The sequence below is a fragment of the Armigeres subalbatus genome, chromosome 2, assembly GCF_024139115.2.
Source record: "Armigeres subalbatus isolate Guangzhou_Male chromosome 2, GZ_Asu_2, whole genome shotgun sequence".
NCBI classification, from domain to species: domain Eukaryota; kingdom Metazoa; phylum Arthropoda; class Insecta; order Diptera; family Culicidae; genus Armigeres; species Armigeres subalbatus.
Genome location: NC_085140.1, coordinates 91,622,075 through 91,639,800, shown reverse-complemented (window position 1 = coordinate 91,639,800; position 17,726 = coordinate 91,622,075). Strand labels below are relative to the sequence as shown.

At 39.7% G+C, this 17,726-nt stretch overlaps 1 protein-coding gene across 1 annotated transcript; it reads right to left on the bottom strand.

Moving 5' to 3' along the window:
* Nucleotides 1-645: 645 nt before the first annotated feature.
* On the bottom strand, nucleotides 646-2,740 carry LOC134214712 (probable peptidoglycan muropeptide transporter SLC46). The gene is made up of 5 exons (XM_062694033.1): nucleotides 2,384-2,740; nucleotides 1,879-2,323; nucleotides 1,245-1,822; nucleotides 947-1,187; nucleotides 646-878 (listed from the first exon to the last, which is right to left on the bottom strand). Exons 1-5 carry the CDS (start codon nucleotides 2,505-2,507, stop codon nucleotides 821-823), a joined length of 1,446 nt encoding a protein of 481 aa, XP_062550017.1. The 5' UTR covers nucleotides 2,508-2,740; the 3' UTR covers nucleotides 646-820.
* Between the last annotated feature and the right edge of the window lie 14,986 nt (nucleotides 2,741-17,726).

Genomic DNA, 17,726 nt, shown 5'->3' with positions numbered 1-17,726 from the left:
AATAGCAACAATAATTTAAGGACTGTCATACATCAGTAAAGTTAAATACTATATTTCTTAGAGAGTCTGTGTGGAAATCGGAAATGTTTATTTATTTTTGGCTGTGATACATCGGAAATCAGAAAAGTGGATCAAGTCTCCCCGGTCTCCTACATGGGGATTCGGGATGTAATGTTTCACATATTTATCAGGAAGTAGGAACGTTTGGTAAGGCTGAATCAAAATATTCAGGAGCTGATCGGCAGAGCATCGAGGGTGCTGTGTAAGCGTCGATGTCTTGTATAGGCGGGTTTGCAACCTCTCCATTGTAGCAAAAACTTTGAATTGATTTGGAGAGGAGCTCAGGACGACAAGCTCAGGACACTAAGGAGGAGTGTTGAAATATCAGGTAGTGTGCAACACCTAGCTGTAGATGGAAGATGGATAGGAAGCAGGCACCAGTTAGATGTTGCTGCTCTTTTGTATACACCCCTTCTATATAGAGCTCCACACATAAGTGGAGTGGCTTAATAATGAAACTGAAACGTAAAATTGCATACAAAAAAAAACAATCAATAATTGGAAGTTTAGTTCATTTTTGGTTGGGATGCAAAATATGTCTTTAGTCTAATGGCTCTACTCTCTAGATAGGGTCAAAGCATGTGATAATTTTTGAAGCGTATATTTATTTTCACTTTCAATCAATGACAAAATATATTAATCTATTATGCATCTTGCTATATAACAAATAACAATAATCTGATTTCAATCAGATTTCCAACGTAACGTGCATGTACCAAAATAACTAAAGAACACATACATTTTTGATGAACTAGCAATATCAGTCTGTGAGATAATAAGTTGAGTTATGCTTAATAGCTTGTAGGACACAAACACACCTAAAATCGGAAAAATAATATCCATCAATATTACATTCAATGATTTGAATTAATGTAAGCTCACGTACATCGCCAAGCAATAACACATGCCATACATTCCGGCACTGATCCAACCGAAAGCTCCTGGATCCCTGCTTAGGGTGTGTTTATAAACATTGGTAAACAATGGAGCAGCTCCCAATGGCATCAACGCTTCGAAAGTCGACGCAAACGAAAATATACTTCCAATGTCCTCCGGGGATGCTCCATTAGAGATGAACGCTCGTGTCATGGCATCGGAGGTACCTTTGAGCAGGCAAATTGCAATTGCTGGAACAAAAAAAAAACATTATTTGGTGCATCGACTTGGGCACTAAATATAACTACCTAAATACAAGTGCCACGGCTTGGAAGCTATTGCAATTGCAATACTGTATAGCATCCAGCTGAAGTATCCAATCGAAGCAATTCCGGCTTCGGTTAATCCTATTAGCCTCTCCAGCACATATGTTCCCAGTAAATTTCCTAGCACCAAAAGAACCATTTCGGCCGAGGTGAAATATGAGTACTTTCGAACGGCCCAGTTGAACTGTTTCCGAACGAATAGAAAGAAAACGGTGTTGTTGGCCTCGTAGGCAAATATATTTCCTCCTAGTGTTAGTATTCCCAGTAGAATTATCGCCCTTCCGTAATTGGACCTTGGCCTGAAACAAGTGTTTAATGTATCCAGCACCATTCTTGGACGGAACAAATATCCCAGCTTTGACCGACAGGACTCATTTCGATCATCATGCGTAATATTGATGCTTTCCTTTATGCAAAGTGCTATGTACAGTACAGCTAAAATAGCTGATAAGGTAGAGATGCAAAACACTGTGAGAGCATTCGTCACACGGAGTATGAAGCTGCTACTTATATTCCCCACTAACATGCCACCGTACAGGGCAGCTTCCATGACAGACATCCTAGAACAAGGCAAAGTATTAGAATAACATCAATATGTATCGCCAGTAGTGCGAACTTGTTGCCTCGCTCCTGCTCACTAGTAACATCAGCTATATAGCAAAACACGCTGGTGAGCATCGTACATGTAGCACCCGACAACGCAGAAGGCACAAACGAAATTGCGTAGTACCACGGATCCAGCCGGTACCAACTCGACAGCGCACATATCACAGCGATGAGCAGATGAGACAGCATGCAGCCGGTGAAGGTGAGCAAGAGCACCGGTTTGCGACCGAATCGATCGGACCACGGACCGATGAAGAGATTCATAAAGGCAGGCAAAATGGAATCGGCCAGCGATTCGGCCATCAGAATGTCCGCCGAATAAGGCTGCACCCGTGCTTCCAAGGCTTGAACATCGGGAGATTCGTACTCCTTTCCCAGCTTATCGCACTCGGTCCGGTTGATAGCAAGCGAAACTGTACACGCCTGATACACCAGCTGATCGGTGAAAACAGCCGCTGATGGAAATAGTTATCACTGCCTAACCATCGCACGTGTTCATTCACGATTATACTTACTCGATACATTCAGAGCGAACGAGATGAGGAAAACTGGAGGTTCCAAGATGAAAAATCCACTTCTTGTTTGGCGAATCTCAGGGTCAGTTCTCACAAGAACGTCCTCTTCGGAAGGACCAACCATCCTCCCAGTGCTGATGTTCTTTGTTTACGTTAAATTACTGAAACTCATTGTCCAACCGCACTGCTTGTTGATAAAAGCCACAAACTAGTTGCATCAGGCCGCCAGACGCCTGAGCACAGTACCGAGTGCTACCTACTGAGCTAATGTCAGTATGAGATTATAATACGGGAAAGGGGTCTTCGTTAGTTCAACGGGTGCACGAGACGCTACGAAACAGGACAGTGTTGATGGCGACAGAGTTCGAAGGGCTGGTGAGGTGTGATAACATCATATATTTGTCTCTTTTTGGTTTGAAATTATTTTTGTATTATACGTATTAATGATTGTGAAGGTATGCGCCATGTTGAAGGTGGACTTAGAACAAGTTGAGATGTGACGCTATAAAGAAATGAGGAAAGCACACGACGCCCAGTGACGATGTGCACAAATAACCATGGAAAACATGTGAAATGGAAAACAATTTGCGCGCAGGCTCAATTTTAGCTGTCCGTTGCAATAGTTTACTGCGGAGAAAATTGCAGTTTTTTAATCTATTATAATCCATTTAATGAGGGAATGATTGTTTAATTTTCAGCCAAATTATCTTTTTGCAATTTTCCTTTCTGCCATACTATGAATAACAATTCGGCAATTGGAATGACTTTAAATACCAAATTGGAATTGGTATTGTAAGTACGTATAAGTTTATAAAGCTAGTGAGAAAATCGACCCAAAGCAGTTGGTGAGAATTCCATTACTATTGTTAGAACTAAAAGTGTATTTGAATATTGGCAAACCATCCAATCATGGAGAACGTGGGTTGAATTATTTTTTTAAATCAAAAGTTTTTTGAAGAAGGTGATTGAATAGCAATATAAGAATACTTGCACATATGAAAAACAATTGAAATAAATCCATCAATTATATAAAGTTGAATGTTTGACATTTATATACGAAAAATAAGATTATGTAAAATTCGTTAATTGATAACATCAAGGACAAATTCCTGAAGTAATATCGCATAAGTGGAGCGCATGAAGGGATTTCTACAATAGCTCCAGAATAAGTTTTAGGAATGAAAAGTTACAGGAAAATTGACGCTTGTTTTTTTAATGCATTTTCTCGTGACATTTCTACGTGATGTATCCAAAAGTTTTGTTTTGCTGGAAGAATTAAGAAACACCTCAAAAAATGTTTAACTAATATAAAAACGTATTCTGAAATTAAACGAGCAACTTCTAGAGTAAATGTAGAAAAAATCCATGAAGCAAATGTATAATCAATAAAAGATCCGAATTATTCTTCTGAAAAGAAGTCTTCTGTAATGATTCCCACTGGCGGCGCAAGAGCTCTGATAATTATGAGGCACCCGCGTTTTTAGCGTAATTGATTCATTTTTAATTTGGCGTTAATAATAAGAACTATTATAATCGGAGGTGTTAACCAGTCAAGCGACTGGAGACCATCGAGATAGGAAGAGATCGAGGAATGGGAGGAAAATTGGAATGGGTACTAGATTCAAAAAAGCTCTTGGATATGAAAAACGACAATAAAACAAATAGCATTTCTTGTTGTTGATCTGTTTGTCCAAAGATGGTCTAGTAGGGGAAGAGCCCCAAAACGCCCCCCCCCCCCCCCCGATGCAAAACGCCTTTTGTGGTTTCCCTCATATTTACCGTCATTAAGATGTCCGTAACAAAACTAGATCTAAAATTATGTAGGATAGGCGAAAAAAGTTTCAAAATAGTGCATGGGAAGGTCGGAAAACCGAAAATTTCCACATTTTGAAGAAACATCTAACATTTTGGCGAGGCAAAACGCCCTAGTGGCAATAACCTACAAAGTACTTGCGTCTCCACGGACTATCCATACTAGAATGCTGATTCGCCGACGCGTGGTACTTTGTTCCTTAGGAGCTGCCAGCTAAAAGGCGTTTTGCCTCATGAGTTTTCCGGCAACAGAATATCACCACTTTTTTGAAATGTGAATATTATCAATATGATTAAGATTTTTGACAATTTTTGAATGGCATCAACTAGCTATCTTGTTTAACTGATGCATAATGTAAAAATACTCATGAATAGCGTTACAAATAAGACAATAGAGCAGTGTTTGCTTAGCTAGGGCATATTGCCCCCCCTTCCCCTAGCCTAAAAATTTGAACATATTGACATAAGGAGAGTGAATCCAAAACAAAATATGATCAGAACACATCGAGATAGGGAGATTATCGAGATGTAGAATGCCCAAAGGTATGTAGATTGAAGGGACCAAGGAAACCATCGACATAGGGAGAGATATCGAGATATAGAACATCGAGATGTAGAGAGTCGACTGACTGTATTACAAAATTTTTAATGCTTTTTATTTATCGTGTATAAAATACAATGCAATCGTTTAATTTATTGAAAAAGTTTCTACAAAGTTTCAAAAGTTTCTTCAAAATCCTCCAATTAAAAATATTTCATGTATTTTTTTTATTATATACTTTTAAAGTATTATGTATTCGGGTCTTCAAAATGTATTACAAAGATTTATATGTCACATTTTTTCAAAAAGCCAATAGTATCAGGACCGCTATCAGGATTACCGTCAGCTTCCATTCATGTTGGGAATGGTATTTCAGTAGAAGCATAAGTACTAGAACGCTAGTGGTGCTGTAGTCATTAAAATGATTTTGTCAAATTATGCTTCAACAAACTTTAATTGGGCACAATTTATGCATCATGTTGTAGTGCATGTTTGGTTTCATCACCAACAGCAGTTTGACACTTATACTGCCGCTAACCGCAAGTCGAGCACATCTGTATATGGAGGCCCATATACAGATGTGCTCGACTTGCGGTTAGCGGCAGTATAGTACTGGTACTTTGGCTGCAAGGTCGAAGTAACCTAGATGTTAGTCACGCGAACAGGAACGACATTAGCAATCTTATACTTTTGAATCAACTGGTATTCCGAATGAACCTTCTGGTTCTCGATGACTATGACCTGTTGGTCACCAATTTGTTTGACATCCTGGCTCGGGTCTTTCGTTTCGGTATTCCCATGGTGTAGTTGTTTGTAGGTCTAGTTAATAGGACTGTGCCATGGCGAGGCACCTCCCATAATTGTATATCACTATTTTGTGAACCAAGCAATGTTTTATATTGCGTCTATCAGCGAAATGTGTTTGAAGAACTGAAGCTCTTTTTTTGCTCGTTCGGTATCGTCAGCTAAGGCTTCTTTCATGTTTGGATGAAGTCCGATTTTTCTTCTTTCGTCATCATATCCTGGGCAATCAACTATTATGGAGAGTGCTTGGTTGCATTTGCTGCATTTTGGTGCGTCATTTTTTTCGAGCAAATATGAGTGAGTGAGTTTGGTATGGCCAATTCTCAGTCTAGTTAGTATTACATCATTTTTTGCGGATTCCTGTGCATACTTTTATGAAGGGTGAGATATTATTTCTTCTGGTCTCCCATTCAAGTTGCCATTTACTAGTCATCTTTGATTCTATGATGGTCTTGATTTCTTTGTGATCTACTATTTGTTGCGTGATAGTATTCATTTCGAGTGCACGTTTTGCTTTAGTATCCGCTTTTTCATTTCCAGGGATTCCAATGTGGCTCGGTATCCAATAGAAGGTTATGGATGTTCTACTTTCTGCTGCTTCGTTATGCAGTTTGACAATCTCATCTTTGGTGCATATTAAGACAACATCGTCAGCAAATAGGAGCACTTTGACTTAAGAGGGGACCTCTGAGCAAATTGTGTCGATTGCTATTAGAAATAGTGTAACACTTAGTACTGATCTTTGGCATAAGCCATTTTCCATTATTGTTTTTTGGAACAGGGTTCCATTTGCTTTAACTCTGAAAATGCGGTGATGCAACATCTGATAGATATATTTTAGGAGATTTCCTCTAATTTTCCAGTCTTTGATTTTATTTAATACCATCCTTCGCCAAGTGGTATCATAGGACTTTTTATATCAAGAAAAAACGCTTGAGTAAGTATTTTTTTGTGCATTGCTTCTCTTGTATCGAAGAGTGCTAATTTACGTGTTTCAATTATGTGGATGAGGCGGTTGTTAATCATTCTTACAAAAAATAAGTAGATAGGTCTGTAGTTTTCTGGGTTGTTTCTTACTTCTTTTCATAGTGTAATCATAGTGTAATGTATATTATCTGGTTCTGCTGAGGATACTTTAAGTGCTTCCATTGCTTCATCCAACTCGCTTTTGGAAAATGGTTTATTATGTTCAGCTGAGTCGTCTTGCTGGATTGGTAGAGGGTCCTGTTCGATTTTGTTTTTGTGCAATATAAAAGTGTTTTCACTGAAAATTCTCCCAAAGTGATCTGCTAAGCTGTTGGCTATGTACGGGTTAGTCGATACATTTTTGTTATCGTGCTTGATACCTCGGATGTATGTTGATTTATACTGCCCTTGAATTTTCTTGTAGTTGCTCCACATTTCATTGGCCGGGGTATGACTGTCAAATTTTTTAATAAAGCTATTCCAAGACTTCTTTTTTGCTTCTGATATTATCTCTTGTGCTTTGGAGTTGACTTCTTGGTTATCTTTAGCAAGTTGTGGGTTTAGTAGCTCAGGGCTTTTCCTCTTGCTTTGATAGCAGTCATGGCCTTGTTTCTAGCTTTGCATAGCCCAATTTCACTTTTTAAGAGGAGTTGTGCCCTTTAAAGTCAGAACGAAGATACCCGAAGGGGTTTTGCCTTCGCATCGCCCTTTCACAATTTGTTTCACTTCACTTATTCCTTGGCAGGATAAACTTTCAAATAGATTGGTGTCGCTTTCATGTTTCACATCTGGGCAGAAATCACTACTTTGCACAAACACAAGCTTTTCAATTTTTCACAAAGCTTTTCAATTTTTCACAAAGCTTTTCAATTTTTCCTAGGTTTTTAGCTTGGTTCTTATTTTTCACAGTGATAAAAATTCTACCGTCTTTGGTTTTTTTTTTCGCACTGTCCACTTCACCTAAATAAACCGGTAGCTCCACCGGAGGTTTCCCCCGAGCGGGGGAAGCTAGAGTAGTCCATATGTAAACATTTGATCGCTCACTCGTTTCGTATTCACTTTCTGTTGACGGAAGTTATTCACCGACCAGCACTGCAGTCAGTTCAATTCGCACCCGTTGAACGAACGTGAACCTTACAATTATGCTGGCGAGACATTTTGACCGGCGCAACTGGGCATGTAATATGACTCCCTTCGGAAGTAAATAAACTCGACTGAACTCTACCGTGGTTAAGCTAGGAATATCATGTATTCCTTAGGATATCATCGGAAAATCCCTTAACTCGGAATTGTCTTAATTAATTTCAAGCAATTTCAGGAATTTCCTTTAGAATTTCCGAACGAATTCCTAACGGAATTCCCAAAGGAACTTTTTGAAGGCATTTCCGACCATCAATTTCCACAAGAATTCCTCCTGAAATTACTTCGGAGAGAAAACTAGAAATTCCTTTGCAAATTCTTCAAGACATTCCTGAAAATTCAAAGAAGCAATTCTAAGAAAATGTCGATTTTTTAAATTATTTTACGATTTCTTTTTGAAATTCCATTGAAAATTTCTTCTGAAATACCTAAAGAAAATTCTTTTGATATTCATTAGGAATACCAACAGAAATTGTTTAAGGGATACCTTAGAACATTCCTTTGTAAGAAATTCTTCGGAATTTTCAGCAGGAATTTCTTCGAACTTCCTTTAGGAATTTGTTCGGAAATTAATTTCATAATTTCTACGAAATATGTTTTATTTAGAATATTACGCCAGGAATTTCTTTTCACATTTGTCCAGAAAATCGTTCTGTAGATTTTGTGGAAAGGCCTTTGTAAATTTCTCCGGAAATGCCTTGGAAACTTCCTCCAGGATATCCTTCGGAAATCTTCTAATAAAACTATATGAAATTTCTGGAATTATTTCGGAAATTTTGTTTGGCTATTTTTTGGGGAATTTATTAGAAAATAAAACAGGAAATACTAAAAGATTTTTTGGAAGAGTTTCTAACGTAATTGCCACACAAAATTTCCGAAATAATTTCTAAAGTAATTTCCGAATGATACCTAAAAGAATTTCTGAAGTGACTCCCACAAAAAAATCTTAAAGGAATATTCGAAGGCTTCAAGGAATTTCGAATATTTCCGGAGAAATGCCCGAAGGAATTCCTAAAGAAAATCCAAAGAATTCCTTAATGAAGTTCTGAAGAAACTTCCTAGGAACTCCAAAAAGAACTTCTTCCTAGAGCTTTCGAAGGGATTTGTTAAGAAATTCTGGAAAAATTTCTATAAGAAATTCCTATTAATTGCATATTATTCGGCAACTCGGCCGTTCAAAAACCATTTTTTGTTAAATATCTTGGCTGTGCATATGCACAGCACATGTTTCGAAATGGACAAATTGATATTAAATTTGAGAAAAAGAAAAAAATTACTGTTGTATATCCACAGTCAGATTTGCAAAAAAAAAGAGCTAATCGCGGTGGAGGTTGGTAGGTAGGTCTTGGTGTGTAGGGGTTATCACGCCTATCTAGAGAGTAGGAGGTTGAGGGTTCGAGTCCCTCCAAGACACGTGGATTCTTTTTCGCAAATTTCATATCAATTTGTCCATTTCGAAACATGTGATGTGCATATGCACGGTCAAGATATTTAGCAAGAAATTCTTGTAATAATTGCTGCTGCAATTTCCAAAAGATATGATAAAGATTCTTCCGAAAGGAAAGTCCGAAGGAATTCCAAGCAGAATCTCCGATGGTCTAAAGAAATTTCTGCAAGAGTTGCCAAAATAAATCGGAAGAATGATCGGAGGAATTCCTAGAAGAATTTTCGAAAGAATTTTTGAAGGAAGTTCTAAAGAAATTCCTGAGTAAAATTTCGAAGGAATTTTCTTCCTAGAGCTTTCCTAGGTAAAGTACTGGCGAAAATCTTAAAATATATTGCGAAGAAATTCCTGAATCAAATTCCAACAAAATCCTTAAGGAATTTCCAAAAGTATTCCTAAGAAATTTTGGAAGGATTTCTCCTAATGGAATTTCTGAACTATTTCCGTAGGTGTTGTAGGTACTAAAGAAATTTCTAAAAGAATTTGTAAAGGAATCTTCGGATAAATTGTTGATTTTTTATTATATTTCCTTCTTTGAATTTCAGATGGAATATTGTAAGGAATTTCTGGATTTAGTAATTTCTCTGAGGTCTCCGGAGGATGTTCAGTAGAAATCTAAAGACAATCCAAAAGATTCTTTGGAAGAATCTCCAAAAAAATTCTTGCAGAAATTTAAGAATATCGGAAATTCATTCTGGATTTAATTTGAAAATTCCATTCGGAAACTCCTTTATACATTATATTAGAAATTCCTTTGGAAATTCACTTTGGAATTATTTTGGAAAATTCTTCGGAAGTTCCTGCAGGAATACCTACGAAAATTATTTTAGCAATTCCTTCGGAAATGTTTTTTGAAGAACTTCTTTATGAATTCCTCGGTAAGTCCGAATTATTTTCGAAAATACCTTTCGAAATTCCTGAAAGTCTCGCTAATAAAGACAAAAAAAAAACTTTACAAATTTCTTCGAGAATTCCCCCAGAAATTTCTTCGAGAGTTTTAGAAATATTTATTTGGTTTTATTTGGTGGGTCACGTGCCTCAGCTTAGCTCCGCCAGTGATATAAAAATTAGCGGAGAATTTTTTTTTTCAGGATGATTTTGGCATAGGGGAGAATGTTCCCCACCAAAAAATGCCAGAAGCCATGACGCTGCGAATTTTTTTTTACCAAGTTTCGTAGTCTAGGGGAAACTGGAGTAATATGCACCCCCGGGGCAAAACGACCCTTTGGCATTTTTAAATACATTTTCGGCGAGAGTATTTTTCGAGAGTATTTACTACAACACATGTAGTTCGGATCTCGAACTACCAATCCAATAGTAAACATTCTTGAAAATATCCCTGGAACACCGCTAAAAATGGCAAAAGGTCGTTTTGCCCCGGGGGTGCATATTACTCCAGTTTCCCCTAGACTACGAAACTTGGTAAAAAAAAATTCGCAGCGTCATGGCTTCTGGCATTTTTTGGTGGTGCATATTACCCCAGTTTACCCTATATTGTAGTTTTATATTTCTGGGGCTTTTTCATGTGCGCGACTGTAGAAAGTTAGGCTATTCAGAGTGTAAAGTGAAATAAACGTTTTCGGTGTTCTCAAAAATTGTGGTCCGAAACCGTGTTTATACATATGAAAAGATAGAACATTTCACTGGAAAAGTTGAACAAATGTAAAAATACTATAGTATACGTTTTCATGAGTTCGGAAAAAAAACATCAGGCTCGAACTAAACTGATCTAGAGAGCGACGCTACAATCAACTAAATGATTGGCAATTTTTTCAAGAAACCCGAGCAAGATCGAGCAGGTTCGACTAGTCTGATAGAAATTGCTTCCATCTTCAAAAATATTGCGTTTCTCGAAAATATGTTTCCCTGGTCAAATCGCCCCCTAGTATGCACGGTTGTATGACCTTAGAGTGAAATCAGGAGTGAATCAGTTTCATTCCAAATTTTCGACCACTACTCTAGTTTGAATCTGGAGCCAAATAGAACAAACTCGCTGGTTTCCCCAGCAGTGTTCTATTCATGTTTTTCAAATTTTCAATTAAATGAAATCATCATGTTGGCACTAAGAAAGGCGCCATAATTGCAAAGTGGATTGATCCGTAGATAAAATGACGCATTCATACACCAAAACAATTGGAAAATATTTGAATCTCGTGATTCAATCGTGGTTCAAATCTGCAGAAAATAGAACGGAGGGTTATACCAGTTTTATTTTTTTGACATTTGACTGGTATAAAAAATGAATCTAGAACAGCTGCTGAGAAAATGAATTTTTCAGATTCATATTCAAACTGACAGCCCCGAACGATTTGAATCACTGCTGATTTTACCCTTACCTATACTAAACACAAGCGTGGTGTACCCAGCAGTAGTTGCTTCCAAATGATATGGAAACTATCCAAAATGTAATTCAAACCTGTTAAATGGACTTATGCTATTTTTTTTTTACTGTCTGGCACATAGGGACTAGTAACCTTTTTATTATAAGGTATATAAAATACTTGGGGGCCCTCCTTAGCCGTGCGGTAAGACGCGCGGCTACAAAGCAATACCATGCTGAGGGTGGCTGGGTTCGATTCCCGGTGCCGGTCTAGGCAATTTTCGGATTGGAAATTGTCTCGACTTCCCTGGGCATAAAAGTATCATCGTGTTAGCCTCATGATATACGAATGCAAAAATGGTAACCTGGCTTAGAAACCTCTCAGTTAATAACTGTGGAAGTGCTTAATGAACACTAAGCTGCGAGGCGGCTCTGTCCCAGTGTGGGGATGTAATGCCAATAAGAAGAAGATATAAAATACTTAAAAACATCTTCGCAGTGTTATAAATTATGATGGCAAATAAAATCATTGATATCTAATCGAGTATTCCCAGAAAGTTAAGCATGCTGAAACACCAAAGTAAATCATAAAAAGCCAGATTAATTCATAGAATGGCTAATAGTGGACGTTTTATACATAATCACGTTTTTAAAGCATAATAACATTTTTCTCGGCAGAACCTAACGTTATAATTTCAAACATTGCTAATGCCATATAAGTTAGAAATATACTGCCCGATTCGCAAACAAAACCCTTGTTGATTTTTAGTTGCTTTTGTTTTAAAATAAATAAGCCCAATATTATCATCCGTTTCAGAAAAACTGATAACATAGACTTTGCTTATGATTTGAAGAAAAGCAAAACCCACTTGATTTGTCATATCCCCAATATCCCCAACTCAGCCATCTTGTATTTTTGTATGGAATTTGTGCTCGTTTGTTTACGTTTTGCACTGAAAATATATGTTTCCCCCCCCACGCTGGTTATTCCCATCTACTGACGAAGTCGGATAACCTGTACATAAAAAAATCTTGATCCCACTGTTGGTTCTATAGTACTGTATACAAATAATGAGTCAAAGTTTCCGAAGATTGCAGCTTTCATTGATTTATTCGATTTTTTTCGCATTTCTCCATTTAAAACTTCAACAACGAACTCCTTAAAATGAAGGATTGTTATGCGATTATGGATACTGTAAGAATGCAATATTTTTATTTCAAACCTCAGGTATCTATTTTAAATTTAAATCTTCTTGGCCACTTTTCTCAAATACTTATAAAATAATCTCATTCGCAATTAAAATTAAAATGAAAATGCAGCATAAATGGTCCCTGTATTCTGGCAGTTGCAGTTATCAAAGTTTCAGAGTAAATATATGGAAATAAGCAAATACTATCATGTATTATAATAAGCTTCACGATAAACTATTTGATTGAACCCACAAATTCTGGTATTTAAAAAAATTCTAATTTATACAGCGTCATTGTTGTATTATGAGCACTCACACTCTTGAGGCTGACTTGTGAGTTTGGCACTTATTGACACCCACGTGCTGCCAAAAATATTCAAATGGTCAATCTTAGACAGCAGTGCGTGGAAGCTTCCAAGCACTAATGATCCCTCAGATACTTATAGCGGCATTTACGGGTGCTAGGTAATGGAGTAGACAATCACTAGCACTATCAGCAGGAAGTGATATGCTGCCCCACGAACTCCCTTGCAATTGGTGCTAGTCGACGGCATATAATTTGGGAGAGTACCTTGTAGGCGGCGTTCAGCAATGTGATTGCGCGGTAGTTCCTACAATCCAGCTTATCGCCCTTTTTGTAGATGAGACACACGACACCTTCCATCCACTCCTGCGGCAAAACTTCCTCCTCCCAAATCTTGGTAATGACCCAGTGCATCGCTCTAGCCAGTTGGTCAACCACAGGGCCTTGTTGTTCTTCAATCAATCGGCCAATCTCCTCCTGGATTTCCTGGAGATCCGGAGCCGGTAAAATTATGTCCTGCGGGCGTACTCTTAGGTCCATCACCATACCGCTATCTTCGTCTGCCACATCGCCATTCAGGTGTTCTTCGTAGTGTTGCCGCCACCTTTGGATCACCTCACGCTCGTTCGTAAGAAGGTTCCCGTTTATGTCCTTACACATATAAGGCTGCGGCACGTGGCCCTTACGTGAACGGTTCAACTTCTCATAGAACTTTCGTGTGTTATTAGCGCGGTACAGTTGCTCCGTCTCTTCACGGTCTCGATCTTCCTGCTGGCGCTTTTTTCTCGGGAAAATCGAGTTTTGTCTGTTCCGTGCCTCGTTCGCCCTCGTGTGGTGTTGCAGCAATCTCGCCCATGCTGCTTTCTTTTCTTCCACTAACTGCTCACATTCGCCGTCATACCAGTGGTTTCTCTGATCCGAGGGCACCGTGCCAAGTGCAGCGGTTGCGGTGCTACTAATGGCGGATCGAATATCTTTCCAGCCATCTTCAAGAGACGCTGCGCCTAGCTGCTCTTTCGTTGGGAGTGCCACTTCCAGCTGCTGCGCGTATCCTTGGGCTAGTCTACCGTCTTGTTAAGCCTCGGTGTCCAACTTCGACGCGTGTTGTACACCTTCGAGAGTTTTGAGCGCAAGCATACTGCAACGAGGTAGTGGTCGGATTCAATATTCGCACTGTGGTAAGTGCGAACGTTCGTTATGTCGGAGAAGAATTTACCGTCGATTAGAACATGGTCGATTTGGTTTTCCGTTTCTTGGTTAGGTGATCTCCATGTGGCCTTGTGGATATTTTTGCGGGGAAAAAATGTGCTTCGGACTACCATTCCGCGGGAGGCTACGAAGTTTATGCATCGTTGGCCGTTGGCATTCGATACGGTGTGCAGACTATCCGGTCCGATTACCGGTCTATACATTTCCTCCCTTCCTACCTGTGAGTTCATGTCACCGATGACTATTTTGACGTCCCGCAATGGGCATCCATCGTATGTCTGCTCCAGCTGTGCATAGAACGCTTCTTTCTCGTCGTCGGATCTCCCTTCGTGTGGGCAGTGCACGTTGATGATGCTATAGTTGAAGAAACGGCCTTTTATCCTCAGCTTGCACATCCTTGCGTTGAATGGCTGCCACCCAATCATACTCGTTGGAGGTGCCACAGCTTTGGTAGAAGCTAGCCGCTCCATGCCCGCTTTTCCATACTTTCTGTTCTGTCCAGCAAATCTCCTGAAGCGCCACGACGTCGAAGTTGCGAGGATGTAATTCATTGTAGATCATCCTGTCGCAACCTGCGAAACCTAGCGACTTGAAGTTCCATGTTCCAAGCTTCCAATCGTGATCCTGTATTCGTCGCCTAGGTCTTTGCCGATTATATCGAGTCGTATTATCTCTTATATTGTTCGTAATTATTGGTTTTCCAGGCGGCTTATTGGGCCTGCGCAAACTTCCTGTCTCGTCAGAAAGCCGTCGTGTTTGGTCTGTTTTGTGTCCCATCTGACACCAGGACTTGGGCTTGTGCGCTTTGAGCGGCACAAGGTCGCTTTGGCGGGGCCTACTTGCGGATACATGCAGCTTTTTATAGGAATTTGACAGGGCCCACTGTCAAGCCCCAACACATCCTAGGCAAGCCACACAACTCGCACATGGCCTGGGGAGGGATCGTCAAGCCCTTGGACATAGTCCCTGCCGCTTTCAATCTGAACCACGGGGATGACAAGCTACGCCATCTTTGTCACATCTTTTCTGTATCACCAATACGAGTGCACTGCGAATGCAACATAAACAATTGCGAGGGTGAAAATTACATAAAACGAACAAAGGCATAGACAGTACCTTGTGCAACTAGCATTCCCGTTACGCTGGGATATGGATACTCTGAAGTAGTGCGTAACGGTGTAAATCCGGTCATATCGCCAGGCTCGGTACAACACTGAAGCTGACAATATGACGTCCCTAACCCCGAATCCCAAGGTGTCAGGCGACCCGTGCTGAGGGGACGAATGGCCTGGGGGTGAAACAATTAGCCAGGCAGTTAACGGAGCCTGTAATGCTGGGTAGACACTCTTCGTGTTGCACTACGGAGTAAGATCTACCACACTGTGCTCTAGTTCTTACTATTCTTGTTAATACTTATGAGTGATGGTCGGAAGAGTATGGAACGACTATAATTTGCTTTTAGATGACCCATTTTTTTGCTCCTTTTGGATGGAGTCAATGGAGTAATTTGTAAAAACGTAACTCAATCTTAGGCTGGTTTCGAAGCCGACGACATGAATCTCCAAGCTCCAGAGCGCTGATTAATTAGGAAAGAAACGGATACGAATTTGGTGGATCTGCTGAACCCTCTGACTGATTAGAGCTCTGTGTAAAGGTGAGATTCGGAAATGCCAAACGCAATGAAATTAGATCTCTATACAAAAACCGAATTCGGAACTTATAAGAAGAAGCAAAAATATGTTTGAACTTCAGTACCGATGCATGGTCAAAATCAGTATTATCCCACTTATTGTTGAGCAGAAACTGATTGCGGGGCGTGCTTTTGAGAGTTGGTATCCAGCTTTCCACGCTCGGTAATGGCGGCTTGTCGGTGTGTAAATATCAATCGGTCACTGTACTTTTTGACACTAGCTGGAGGAAAGCTCACTGGCGTTCCTGGATGAGGGGAAGGGAAAAAAGGCCTTTTCGCCGGTAAGTTTTCCTCCAGCTAGTGTCAAAAAGTACAGTGACCGATTGATTTTTACACACCGACAAGCCGCCATTACCGAGCGTGGAAAGCTGGATAAGCCATTTTTCGAAGGGTATAAATAGCGGTACCTTAATCTAAAGAGGCCTTACATTAAGCTTGAGAAAAATATGAATAAAAAATGACTACTTCATTTCTTCTCAATAGAAATGGAGCAGAAAGACATGCACTAAACAAATGACACGGGTATAGGGCACTGCACGGAAACATCTCTTTCTCTTTCATTCCTTATAAATTTTGACGTTTACTGGCCTTGTTGTTTTTTAATTTCTTTGCAGCGAGAAAGAGACAAAGTAGTCCGTGCAGTGCCCTATACTACAAAAGTTCAATGAAATGGACGCAGTGGTTCATCCCGAACAAAAAAAAACTAGCATTATGAATAATTGAGCAAATAAGTTGAACATTCTTAAGTTTGAAGCTTGGAATCGAGTGTAAAATTGTTTTAATTGATAATTCGTTAAATTTTTCTCTATTTTCTCATTATTGTATAATGTTGCATTATTGAGTGGTATGGGCGTTTTGCATCATATTCTCCTGTAAAAACGAAAACATTCAAAAATTCACGCACATACTATTGCAAAATAAATCAGTATTGGGGTAATTTGACACTGGGGATAAATTTATCCCCCAAAAAAGAGCGAACAGGCAAACCTGTCAAAATCCACAGTAAAAAAATGGATGTCGCTCCTCTGATCTGAACACTTTTTAATTTGAACCACGTTCGATTGAATCACGATGAACCAACGCCGAATGGAGTATCCTCCTCCACTGGACTCGATCGGGGGTCAATCGCTTCCAGGCACCCTAAACGCTTAGCACCCTCAGGTCCTCTTCTACTGCAAAATCCATCGTTAACGCGGCTTTCCATGAAGCCTACGGCCTCTTCCGGGTTCTCTACTGAATATTATCTTCGCTTGGCGCCAGGTAGCCAAGTCGAAAAAGGTATACTTTGAGTGTCGGGCTGCGCGGTTCCAATGCGACAACGGTGGATAAATAAAGAGTTTATCAGTTTCTGCGAAACCAAAGGGATTATGAGACAACAGCAACTTATGCATGCACCACAACAAAACGATTTTGCGAAGTGCGTGAGTCGTATAGGTACTGACGATCTCGGGCAATGCTGGACTTCGTTCAAACGCATGTGTGGTGAAGCGGTGTAAGCAAGAAAGTTATACCCAGAATCTCCCGTAAAACCATTGATGAAGCGAAGAAACAAAACGATTGACAAATGGAAATCAAGGACGAAATGAAATAATTGGTCAATAATAATAAGTGGGACTTTCGGATGGTTGTAATAGTCTCCAGGAACCATATAAATGTCAGTAGGGCCGGATTTAGCCGGAAGGGGGCCGACAATATGTGGGGGCCCCAAAATGTACAAAAAAGGTTGGTTTTGGTACATAAGATTTGTGGGGGCCCGGGGCCACGGTCCCCCCGGCCCCCCATGAATCTGGCCCTGAATGTCACTATAGTGAGCTGACTGGATGACTCGCGTATATAATGTTACAATTGATTTCAATATCGACCGCATATCAGTGCTGCGATGAATCTTGACTGCCGGTTCTAGATCGCGCCATCGCATCGCAT

Bases quoted from the DNA above. Each gene is read 5' to 3' on its own strand.
- LOC134214712 (XM_062694033.1), bottom strand. From the start codon at position 2,507: ATGGTTGGTCCTTCCGAAGAGGACGTTCTTGTGAGAACTGACCCTGAG. The intron at 1,823-1,878 runs GTTCGCACTACT...GCCTTGTTCTAG, and splicing joins GAGCAGGAGCGAGGCAACAA to GATGTCTGTCATGGAAGCTG. The intron at 1,188-1,244 runs GTAGTTATATTT...TTTTTGTTCCAG, and splicing joins GCCGTGGCACTTGTATTTAG to CAATTGCAATTTGCCTGCTC.